Here is an 11,285-nt window from a genome sequence, read left to right as displayed (position 1 = left end):
GCTATAGTTATGCGACCTTAAATTATAAGCAATATTACTATTTATCCAAGATTTTTTCATTCTCAATCACGCTTGTTGATATAAGTTATTTTATATGTTAATTACTCAAAATGGAGATTACTAAAATTATGTCACATCGTTGAATAGGAGTGTGATTGGATACGACAAAATGAAGTAAAAAACAATATTTTTCTTTAATTAATTGTAGAAAAATAAAAGAATTTTGTTATTCATTATTTTTATATGTCATAATTTTTTTTAAATTTTTTTAAATATATTTTTTTAAATTTATTAAATTCTTTTACTTATCATTTATATATTACATATTTGATAAGATAAAAAAATAAAAAAATGTGATTTATGAAAATAATGAATAGAATTTTTGAATGATTAATAATTTGGAGTTAATTTACGGTTAGTGAGTCGGTGATCCTGTTCAAAGGATTTGCTTGTCACAGGACAAGCGAAGAAAACGACGCCGTTGCAGCTGGATAGAATTATAAATGGCCCAATCAGATAATTCTCATACCCTTTTATTTTGGCTGCTGCTCCTCTCTCTCTCTCTCTCTCTCTCTGACGCACACGAGCTCCTCTAGCTGCTCAACCTCCATGATCTGAGGCAAGTATTCCTTCCTAGTGTTATTTCTTCTGCATTCTCGTACTCTGTTTCTTCTAATCGGTGTTTGGATTTACTTAGATTATCAGATCTTGCTTCGTTTTGCTACTTAGGGTTTCTTGCACATGAACTTGTAGGGCTTGTCGTTCTCAAATATCGGTTGTTTTTTTATGGTTAATTTTTTCTGCTGCATTTCTCACTAAGCTTACGCGTTGGATTGCTAAGGGAATTTGGACTGAATTACACTCTCGTACACCCTGTTTGGGTCGGATCGGAGAGGTTTGGGTTTTGGTTCTTCTATGCATGTATATGAAATTTATTTTGTTTCTGTGCTTTGTTTTCTGCTCAATGTCTGGTTGGTTAAGTTGTATCTAGTTGTTGCTAGAATGGACTGTGGGCCATCGACTAATTGAGCTGGTACTTGATTGGTTACCCCCCTCCCCTTGATGCTTAGGTGTCTTGCACAACCAACGCATAGGTTGGTTGATTGCGCTGGAAGTAAAGAATGAAGTGAAGAAGAGACTTTCCCTTTCTTGGTTTAGGAGACTATTATTAGTCTTGTTCTCACAAACTCGTGGAGAATTAATCATTTCTTAAAACACCCGGAGAAACTCTCTCATGCGCACACACTCCAACCGAGACAATGACTCCACGTTCAAGACCACAAATATTGTATTCAGAGCCATAAAATTAACGTCACCATTACTTTCGGGTGACTATCTAAATAGACAAGGAGAGAACACCCCAAATAATTTTACTGAAAGGATGTAGATGACAGGAGAAAATCTTCAATCCAATCAGCTCTACGTTTTGCTCCTTTGCCTTAGCTTTTGTATTGCTTGACCACCTCCAATATGCCTTGACCATTGACGCTGTTGTGAATATAACTGCTTTGTGGGAATTTTTAGATGCTTCTGCCTCTGCTATCTAGACAAGAAATAATTGTTTTGAGGTTACTTGATTAGGCAACTATGTCCTTTATGCATAATTTCGTCTTACATTCTAATACTTCCGCTGCTGTGTTTTTAATGATTTTTGTGTAATTGCACTTATCTGAGATGAATATTGCATTGACCGTGGCCTCCATTCCTGACCTGGAAGGTTCCTGAGTTTTTCTTCTTCCTAAGGCTGTGGCAGTTTTGTTACTAACGAAAAATAGTAATTATCTTAATAGTTGAAATGTTATTATCTGTCAAGTTATGTTAATGGTCTTCTATGTTCCTTTATGTGGCTCTTAGTTCATTTTTATCTGGACAGTAGTAACCTTTGTTTATAGACCAGACTACAAGATAGGATATCTTCTTTGTTTTTATGGTTCCTGCATCTAATTTTCTTGGAATGTTGTTTGACACTCCCCTCCCTCTTTCTGTCTCTTGTTTTTTCTTACTTCCAGATTCTCTGCCATGGAAGATACCTTTTCAGTTGTTACGTTAATTGACTCTACGACCTCAAAGATACAACAGCTCCAGAAAGCATTTGCTGAACTTGAAAGTCACCGGGCTATAACCCTCAACTTGAAATGGAAAGAACTTGAAGAACATTTCCATGGGCTTGAGAAATCCTTGAAGAGGCGTTTTCATGAGTTGGAAGACCAAGAAAAGGAATATGAGAACAAAACAATTGCGGCCCAAAAATTGTTGGAGAAGCGGGCAGCTGCAGTTGTGGCCAAGGAACAAGCTTCACTGGAGAGGCTTCAAGAGAAGAGAGACGCTGCTATATTTGCCATTGCTAATGCTCGAGAGAATCCTGCTATTGTACCTGATGGGACCCAATGTGGGGCACCAAGCACAGAAGAGAAACCAAAAGATGACATGGCTGCTGAAAGTAACTTAGAAGACATCAAAGTTTCTTCTGAAAGTGAAGATGTAGAGGTGAAGTCTTATCCCCAGCTAGTAATACTTTGTGAAGCAATGGACTCAAAAGGGCTCCACACCTTTATATCGGACAACCGTAAGAACCTAGCTGCCATAAGGGAGGAGATTCCACTAGCACTAAAGGCTGCAGCTAATCCTGCCCGTTTGGTATTGGACTCTTTGGAAGGGTTTTATCAGATGGAAGTGCCCAATCTGGATGGAAAGAAGGATTCTAACTTATTGGGTCTTCGTCGGACCTGTATCATGTTGATGGAGTGTCTAAGTATTTTGCTAACAAGCCAAGATCTAGTCTCTGTTCCTGATGTCATTTCAGAAGATCTGAAGAAGCAGGCAAAGGCAATGGCTGAAGAATGGAAACCAAAATTGGATGCTCTTGATTTGGATGCAAGCAATGGGAACTCATTGGAGGCTCATGCGTTTCTGCAACTTCTGGAAACTTTTGGTATTGCCTCTGATTTTAATGAGGAACAATTGTCTAGGTTGATACCAATGGTTTCACGGCGTCGCCAAACAGCTGACCTCTGTCGCTCCCTTGGGTTATCAGAGAAAATGCCAGGTTTGTCTTATTTGCACCTACAACCATGGATGAAAACCTGTTTTATGATATCCAGCACAACGATGTAATACCTGGCATGCCTTTCATGATAAACAAAACAAAAAAAACAAAAAATGGTTTGTTTTGTTGTGCATGTTTCTTGACCTTGGATTGTCAGAGAAATGCCTGGCATGCCTTTCATTTGTGCATATTTTCTTTATGGATGAAAACCAATGCATGGTAGATACGAATGCGTTAGATGAAGTTTACTGACCTTATATCTAAGCTCCCCACAGTGCCAAACACCTGAAGTAACTAGTCATTTAAGGTGGGAGACTTAACTCTTATGATTATATTTCATTAATGGTACATTGACTTGTATGGTCAAAATGTTCTGACCAGAGAGATGTTTTAGAAACACCACCGTCTGAGATGTTTTAGAGAGGTTTTTTTTTTGCATCATGTAAAAAGGTATAGCAACATGAAGTAGAGCTTTCTGGTTTCTGCCGGACAATTATAATGAGGATCTTGGATGGACCAACACGGAGAAAGGGATTGATAAGATCAAATTTTCCACTTTTGTCCATCATTTTTTTTTTCTCAGTAAGTTTTCATATTTATATTGTGTTTTTCTTGGGTTCCACAGGTGTTGTTGAAGTCTTGGTAAATAGTGGAAGGCAAATTGATGCTGTTAACTTGGCCTTTGCATTTGAACTTACTGAGCAGTTCTCCCCTGTGCCTTTGCTGAAATCGTACCTGAAGGAGGCAAGAAAAGCTTCTACACCTGTTAAAACTGGAAACTCATCTTCCACTGCTCAGGTGTGTTCCCCTACTCTGAATTATATTTAAGCAATATCATTTCAATCATTTTCTTTTCATAATTTCAAATGGTGAGCTAACAAATTGATATGGATCCCTGGTGCATCCTAAACTGTTCTGGTTTTTACAAGCTTGTTGGTTGCAAGCCAATAAGAGATGTGTTGTCTACAGCACTTTCATGATCTTATAACTTGGGTGAAATTGGTTGTGGTAACAACAAGAGACAGATTCACACCAATGTAAGTGCGCTGAAGTGCTATCAGAACCAGACTCAACTGATTAGTTTGACTAAGGATTTGATCTCTGACCTCTGGCCACTTGGACTTCAGTCTTTTAATTAGACTATTTGGTACAGAGATCTCGATAATTTTGCTGTCCTTGTTTGAACGGTATAAGGTTTAAGTAAGCTCATGTCACTTGTGCGGTTTGACCAGTCAGTTGCTTTGCTATTCAAAGACAAGCTTCCAACATCTTTCCAATCATCATCACTACCTGTTTGTTGCAACTGTTTAACCACTTTTAACCAATAGCAGTCTTGGTTTCATGCACATCCATATAGCATTCTTGGCTGTTTGGTTAGAAATGAGATCAATGTTTTCTCTAGTGTGTGTTTGTGTGTTCTTACCCCAAATATGCGAATGTTGGCATGTCTATATGCGGTGTAATTTCTTTGGGGTCTACATATTCATTCTTTGATGGCCAGATTTGGTAAAAGGGGTTTGCTTTTGAAGTCCCAGCAGCATGCCATGGTCTGGATGCATCTCATTAAATGTGGGATGTTGCTGAAGTTCGTTCTGGTTTGCTGAGCTCTAGGTTTTCATATATGGTTTCATTTGATGACGCCTTACAAATTCGATCTTGTTTCAGAACGAGGTTAATGATCGAGAGCTGACTTCACTTAAGGCCGTGATCAAGTGCATTGAAGAGCATAAACTTGAGCAGCAGTTTCCTGTGGATCCACTCCAAAAGCGTGTCCTCCTGCTAGAAAAGGCCAAGGCAGATAAGAAAAGGGCAACTGAAGCTGCAAAGCCTCAACCAAAAAGACCTCGTGCTAACGGTATCGGATACGGACCTCGCATCACTAACACTGCTACTGACAAGACTTTCTATCCGAGAGTCACTGATAGGTATCCCCAGTATGTGTATGATAGGCCATATGCTTACCCAGTACCTGCTGACAACCACTGCCCCCCTCTTATGGCTTCTGCTAGTTACAATCTGTCTCCTAGTCATGGCAACTACTTTGGAAATGGCTACCAGTACCAAGCCCCTTATCTTCACTAGGTAGCAAACAACAAACATGGCGAAAAAGGTGACTCTGATCCGTTGGTTTAACTGTTAGGTTTAACCCTGCTGGCTCTTTGTATGTTGTACTGTATGAATGAATTTTAGTATTTAAAAAAAATGACAAAAAAAAAAAGAAAAAAAATGTGTAATTCTTAGTTGATGTACAAGATGATGCTTCGGTTCTCTAAATTCTAATATATATATATATGCACAATATTTTAATTTTGTAAATAAGTATTGTTGTCCCGTTTGTTTGTTTTCTTTTTAGTTTTTATTTTTAGCATTGCTATGCTATGTGAATAGGAAAATTATGCTTGAAATGACGTGGTGAGTGTTTCATGCTTCACATGCATGGAATGGCCTATTCAATGGCAAGCGTCGACTCTCTCCCTGGCACGATCGGCCTGCCTACGAAAGAATTAAGAAATCTTTTATGGCATCGGTATTTTGTCATTTTTGGATTTAAATTTCATGTGTTAAATATAGTAAATACTGAGATAATAATCATTTTAGTTTTAAATTGATAAATATGTTAATGTGGTGAAATAATAGTTAACAGAATTGTATATCAACTATATCTCAAAAAAAAAAAAAAATGAATTGGTCATATTACTCAGTGAAAATATTTTAAGAAATATTGAATTCGATTTTGACCACTAATTATTTTAAGAAATAATTTATTACTTCGAAACTAAAAAGGCCTCTCATGTTATTATATATATATATATATGTATATAAATTTATTTCCCCCTTCTCTTCACAAAGAAATGACACTCCCAGAACTCATACCCACAAATTAAACCTAAAGAAAATAAACCAATTAAGGAAAAGAAATGAGAAAGAAAACATTGGGTCATGGATGGGATTGGGTCACTGGATTATGAACCAAGAAACAAACCACACAGATTATCCAGAGTTAACACCTTTCATAGGTGACATTCTGACTGCAAGTCTGTCTAGACGTGTGATTTGGACAAGAAGTTGAGATGAGTTAAAAATTAAATAAAATATTATTTTTTAATATTATTATTTTATAATTTAAAAAAATTAAATTATTTATTATATTTTATATAAAAATTTTAAAAAATTATAATGATAAAATACGAATTTTCAAATTAGAGATATTTGTTGGATATTTTGTATTTCTGTAGCCCGTAAAAAGAAAAAAAAAAAAAAAAAAAGTAAATCCACGGGAGACCCAACACAAACTTAAACAGAACAAGTACCCTGACTGCCACGCTTCCCTTCTCTCTCTCTCTCTCTCTCCCTCTCTCCATCCAAATGGTTATCATGGAGTCTCTTACCATGGTCCTCTCCTCTTGTCCACTCGACCTCAAAACCCAGAATCCGGTCATCTCTAAACCCATATCTACTCGTCCAAACTCTACTCCCACCCTCATTTTCAGTTCTCATCAAACCAAACTCACCTCCACCTTTAAATTACCTTTCCAAAACTGTCCTATCCTTATCCAAGCCTCTCCCTTGTTTCAAAATCTAACGAAGAGTCGACTCTCTTTCACTCTATTCAACCTTCTCACTTCTCTTCCTTGCTTTGCTTCTGAAGCTGTTGTCACCTCCCCGGACCAAGTCTCGGACAAAATCAACCTGGAGTCGGTCTTACTTGCCATCGATGATTTTTTCAACAGAAACCCATTTTTTGTTGCTGGGTGTACATTCATTTGGTTGGTTGTCATACCTCTAACTGAGGAGTACTTGAGAAAATACAAATTCATCTCTGCCATTGATGCGTTTAGAAAACTCCGGGACGACCCCAATGCGCAGCTCTTGGATATTAGGAAAAAGAAGAGTTTGAAGTACTTGAAGTCTCCAAATTTGAAGATTCTTAATAAGGACGTGCTGCAGGTTCAGTATCATGAGGGAGATGAAGATGAGTTTGTGAAGAAGGTCTTGGAAAGCTTTGGGGACCCCGCAAGTACTGTGGTCTGTGTTCTCGACAAGTAAGTGTAAAGATCTTTTAATTGTTTCCTAATATTGGAAGAAAGTAATGTCCATGTCCATGTCAATGGAAAAGAGGAAAACGGGCTTTGGACATTATGAATTTATTTTTATTATAACTTAGCTGTTCAATTTTGGAGGAGGGGGTTGTAGAAATTTAGGAATTGTTGTTCAGGTTTCACTTTTGGATTTGAAACCTGGCTTTCTCTAAATTCGATCAGTCTCCCCTGAAATTTCAAAACTATATGGGACCATTTGAAAGGCTAAAATAATTTTGGGATATTATCAAGGTGCCCCTCTTAAGAGAGAATGAAACCAACGATAGACGCGAACACAGCTTCATCGTACTGTGCTCTCCAAAGAGCAACTCTTCTTAAAATCTCAAAAGATGCCGAGTTGGAATCCCATTCTAATTAAGGATCCTTGTGGTTCCGGAGGATCCAGCTACCAGAGAACCAGTGACCGAGGCTCTCTTTCCACTAAAGATGAAGCGATTTTTTTTTTTTTTTTTCCGACTATCCTTACACATACAAAACCATCCACTGTGAAGATCTTTCCCACGTGTAGGTTTCTTAAGGCAGGGATGCTTCTGAAGTGTGTTGGGTTGTTATAGGAAGCGGCGAGTAATGAATCACATCCTCATCATACTTTCATCCCACTATGTAAAATGTGGCACTTTTATCACCCTCGGATCATCCTTTAATTTTTTAAAAGAAAAACTCTAAAGTTGATGGACAATTCCACCTCATCATAGTGAGATAGAAGTGGGATGAGAGTGTGGCATGTTGATTTTTCCTTGTAATTTATGCTGTTTTCATGACTTATGAAAAGAATGTCATAGTTGGTAGACCGACTAGTTAGCTGTTAAGCATGTTGTTTTTCACTTTTGTTTCTCCATAATAAATGCCTTGTAAAGCATATGTACATAGTGGAGAAGTATGATTATCTCGTTTTAGCATCCCTTCTTTTGTATGAAGCATGTCTTTAATTGCATCACTAGTTTCTCTTCATGCAAGGTAGTTTTGATGGTAATGCCATGAAAGTGGCCGAATTATTATTCAAGAATGGTTTCAAAGAGGCATATGCAATCAGGGGCGGGGTCAGAGGTGAAAAGGGGGGGTTGGTATGCTTCTTTCATTCCTTTTCACTTTACTAATTTTTCACCTACTCAGATCTCAGTTTCTATTCATAATTCCATTCTGATCTACCTTTGTTGCAAAAATGGTGCACATTAATCTGGTTTTAGAGACCCATATTTCTTATTTCTAATTAGTTGGTTGGTTGGATAAGAATATACAAAATCACTTCCTGGTTGATCTTGTGTATCCAACAGATCATGCATGTGTGGTACAACACAGACAGAATTTTGGATGTCCTAATAAATGTCTACCATATTCCATCTCTTCACCTTAAATTGGTCAATTTTCATTAAATCTTAGGAAAGATGCTTCATTGGCACTTTCTTTCATAACATTGTTGAACTTTTGCTCAATTCATTCAATTTGTCTTTGTTCTTTAAGAAGTTTACTTCTGACATCTGTTGAGCTTATTAACTGTTTTTGATTTCATATTTGTAGGCAATACAGGATTCTCTTTTGCCACCGTCTGTGCATATCTATCGCAAGAAGAAAGTTAAAAATTCTCAACAACTTCGGATGAATGGAGGAGTTATTCAGCAAACTGAAGATAGGAATGATGCTACCTCTTCCGATAATCTCTCTCTTGGAGAAAAATGGAAAATTGATGATCATCTAAACAAGTCAACAGAATCAATACCAGACATCAAAAGTGGTTCTTGATTACCTCTCCCTACATTAATGTGCGTAGATCTCCCTTTCTCTCTCTCTGTTGCGTCTTTGGATGTAACATGCTAAAAATAACCATTAAAGGTGAAACATAAACCTATTTATATCTGCATCTTAAGATTTTTCACTTGAATTGTAAATGGCATAATATGAAACCATGGTTTTGACTTTAATTGTGTAGTGAGGTAGCCTGTATATGCCAGATAGATGTCTTAATTGAAACTTGCATTCGGCAGCTATTTAAAATTTGTTTTCTTCTGGCAATATTTTGGTGCAACTGGATGGTGCTTTGGACATTTCCAATTTCTTCTGTCTAAAACGTTATAAATACATTGAAGAAAGTAAATCCATTATTGTTGCAACCAAAATTAGTGCTCCCAAGCAGACAGTGCCTGGCCAGTGGATGATTGGAATAGGATGGTGGTTCTAATAATTTTTATAAATAATTAATCTGTGTGGTTATTCTCTATCATCCAAGCAAGACAAAAATCGTATTAGCACCTGCATCTTACTCATCAGAACTTGTAGCTAGCTTTTCCACCTGTAAGTTTTAAGCTGCCAGTGACATCACAGTCAAGGTGTCTGGGTTGCCACTTCAACTTCAAGAATGAAAACCTCTATTGAAACTTTGAACTGAAAGATTAATATCCAGTGACCTAAATAGAGGATCGGTTCATACCTATCTAGTTCACCGGCTTTGGTATTTTCCAATGGACATGATATATTTATGAGGTTATAGGGATAGGTTATCCTTGAGTGTTATCAAAATTTTTGGCACTAGTTACTTATAGAAGACTGGAAAGGGTAGAGTAAAAGTGAGAACACAATGCATCACTGCATTTTAGTAGTATTCTAGTGAATAGCCGTCTTCCTAAAACACTCCAACTTGAGAAGAATGTTTGAGGCTCATGGCTTGTTGATTAGTACCATCACATCTTGGTTTGGTAGTAGAACAAAAGGTCCCAGCATAGCAACAGCCAACAGGATAGGAGTTCGGGTTGAGTTTTTGAGAGATAATAACCACACGGATAGTTGTCTCATGGATGATGAATCTATTAGGGTATAGATGGGAGTTCTTATAAAGGGTTTTCCTGATTGAGTTTTCTATGGATGAGATCTAACCATCCATGGATGTTATGCTCTCCATTTCGATATGGAAAGTTTCTCTTGTCAGCATGTCCTGTTTTATAGACCTTACAGCAGAACTTGTGTATTGTAGCTTGGTAATTCTTCTTTATCCTTTGGGCTTTCATGCCAGGAGATGGCATCGTGCAACACCGGATTTAGAATGAAATATAAAAGTTTTCATTGGATGACTTGATGATGCTCGAAGTGTTTATAGTTAATATTACTCTGCATGGAGAAAGGATGACATGTAGCCATGGCAGTTCTCTATCTTTCTATAATATGCAGATTGCGAACATCCTGCTGGATTACGTTCCTAACACTACAAGCATGCAACCAGAAAATTTGATTATTTTATCTGCTTATTCTTCTATTTTTTCTGTAAATGCAGTACCAGAGCCTGACTAAAATCACCATTTTCGGTCTCCTTTAGAGCCTCAAAAGCGATGCTGTATGTCTCAAGTGGCAACCCCCTGTTGGGTCGAAGGTCGTTTTATTTTTTGAGGCAACCCATGCTGGGCGAAGTGCAAGCGGAAACATTCTTAAAACTCCAAAGATGTAACCATATGGTTTAATTTTCTTTGAAAAATTAGAACAACTTTTCACCAATTAACTGCAAAGAAAAGAGTCTTTCTTCACTTTCCTTTTTCTTCCATAAATTTTTATGCGTTTGCAAAGGAACTCTCTGAATTTTTAAAGAACCTGTCGTTTCAATGTATCTATGCTTTAATGGGATTACTGGAGGAGGCCTATTCGGCTAAATTGTTGGTCCAAATATATTTTCTCTTGGGGGTCCATTTGATGAACTAGATTTTCTTGTAAAAAGAGGAAGAAAAAAAAAAAAAAAAAAAAAACAAAGAGAGATTTGATTTGTCATTCTCTTCCAAACTATTTTTCTTTTGCATCTCATGATGAGAAAATGTGATGTTTTTTCTTGAACTATTTACTTTAGTTGTGCTGTGTAATTACTTGATTTTTTTTTTCTTGAATGTATAAATACACGACTTATTATTTGATTAGAACAATCATAAAAATTTTAAAGAGTTCTTCTATTTAACAGTCTTACACTACATACCTGGTAAAAGAAAAAAAAGATAGGAATAAAAGCATATGCGTGGTATATGACTGATGAGTAGAAGTTTTCATCTTCAAAATATATTTATGTTACGAAACAAATTTTCATGTTAATGACATGTTTAGTGTGCCAATAAATTTGCTTGCAAATAGAGTTTTTCACTTATATACTCTCTAATCACTAATTTTTCGTT

The 11,285-nt window shown here is 36.8% G+C and overlaps 2 protein-coding genes across 4 annotated transcripts; both read left to right on the top strand.

Annotated features, from left to right (window-relative positions):
• Positions 1–516: 516 nt before the first annotated feature.
• Positions 517–5,368, top strand: LOC108988968 (FRIGIDA-like protein 3). The gene is made up of 4 exons (XM_018962397.2): positions 517–619; positions 2,010–3,046; positions 3,672–3,844; positions 4,712–5,368. The coding sequence occupies exons 2-4, from the start codon at positions 2,020–2,022 to the stop codon at positions 5,126–5,128; spliced, it is 1,617 nt and encodes a 538-aa protein (XP_018817942.2). The 5' UTR covers positions 517–619; positions 2,010–2,019; the 3' UTR covers positions 5,129–5,368.
• Positions 5,369–6,348: 980 nt separating this feature from the next.
• On the top strand, positions 6,349–10,822 carry LOC108988972 (rhodanese-like domain-containing protein 4A, chloroplastic). 3 transcript variants are annotated; one of them, XM_018962406.2, is made up of 4 exons: positions 6,365–7,089; positions 8,108–8,210; positions 8,665–8,906; positions 10,409–10,822. In XM_018962406.2, the coding sequence occupies exons 1-3, from the start codon at positions 6,413–6,415 to the stop codon at positions 8,884–8,886; spliced, it is 1,002 nt and encodes a 333-aa protein (XP_018817951.2). In that variant the 5' UTR covers positions 6,365–6,412; the 3' UTR covers positions 8,887–8,906; positions 10,409–10,822. The 3 variants fall into 3 exon arrangements, with proteins under 3 accessions (XP_018817950.2, XP_018817951.2, XP_018817952.2); XM_018962407.2 differs by lacking the exon at positions 10,409–10,822 and adding an exon at positions 10,151–10,382; XM_018962405.2 differs by lacking the exon at positions 10,409–10,822 and having other exon boundaries at positions 6,349–7,089; positions 8,665–9,138.
• Positions 10,823–11,285: the final 463 nt, after the last annotated feature.

This window comes from Juglans regia, chromosome 5 (genome assembly GCF_001411555.2).
Source record: "Juglans regia cultivar Chandler chromosome 5, Walnut 2.0, whole genome shotgun sequence".
NCBI classification, from domain to species: domain Eukaryota; kingdom Viridiplantae; phylum Streptophyta; class Magnoliopsida; order Fagales; family Juglandaceae; genus Juglans; species Juglans regia.
The sequence above is the reverse complement of the archived record's forward strand: the minus strand, read 5'-3'. Positions and strand labels throughout refer to the sequence as shown.

Excerpts from the sequence above, each read along its gene's own strand:
- LOC108988968 (XM_018962397.2), top strand. The coding sequence starts at position 2,020 with ATGGAAGATACCTTTTCAGTTGTTACGTTAATTGACTCTACGACCTCA. Across the intron at positions 3,047-3,671 it reads GTTATCAGAGAAAATGCCAG|GTGTTGTTGAAGTCTTGGTA; the intron begins GTTTGTCTTATT and ends TGGGTTCCACAG. Across the intron at positions 3,845-4,711 it reads ACTCATCTTCCACTGCTCAG|AACGAGGTTAATGATCGAGA; the intron begins GTGTGTTCCCCT and ends ATCTTGTTTCAG.
- LOC108988972 (XM_018962406.2), top strand. The coding sequence starts at position 6,413 with ATGGTTATCATGGAGTCTCTTACCATGGTCCTCTCCTCTTGTCCACTC. Across the intron at positions 7,090-8,107 it reads GTGGTCTGTGTTCTCGACAA|TTTTGATGGTAATGCCATGA; the intron begins GTAAGTGTAAAG and ends CATGCAAGGTAG. Across the intron at positions 8,211-8,664 it reads GAGGTGAAAAGGGGGGGTTG|GCAATACAGGATTCTCTTTT; the intron begins GTATGCTTCTTT and ends TCATATTTGTAG.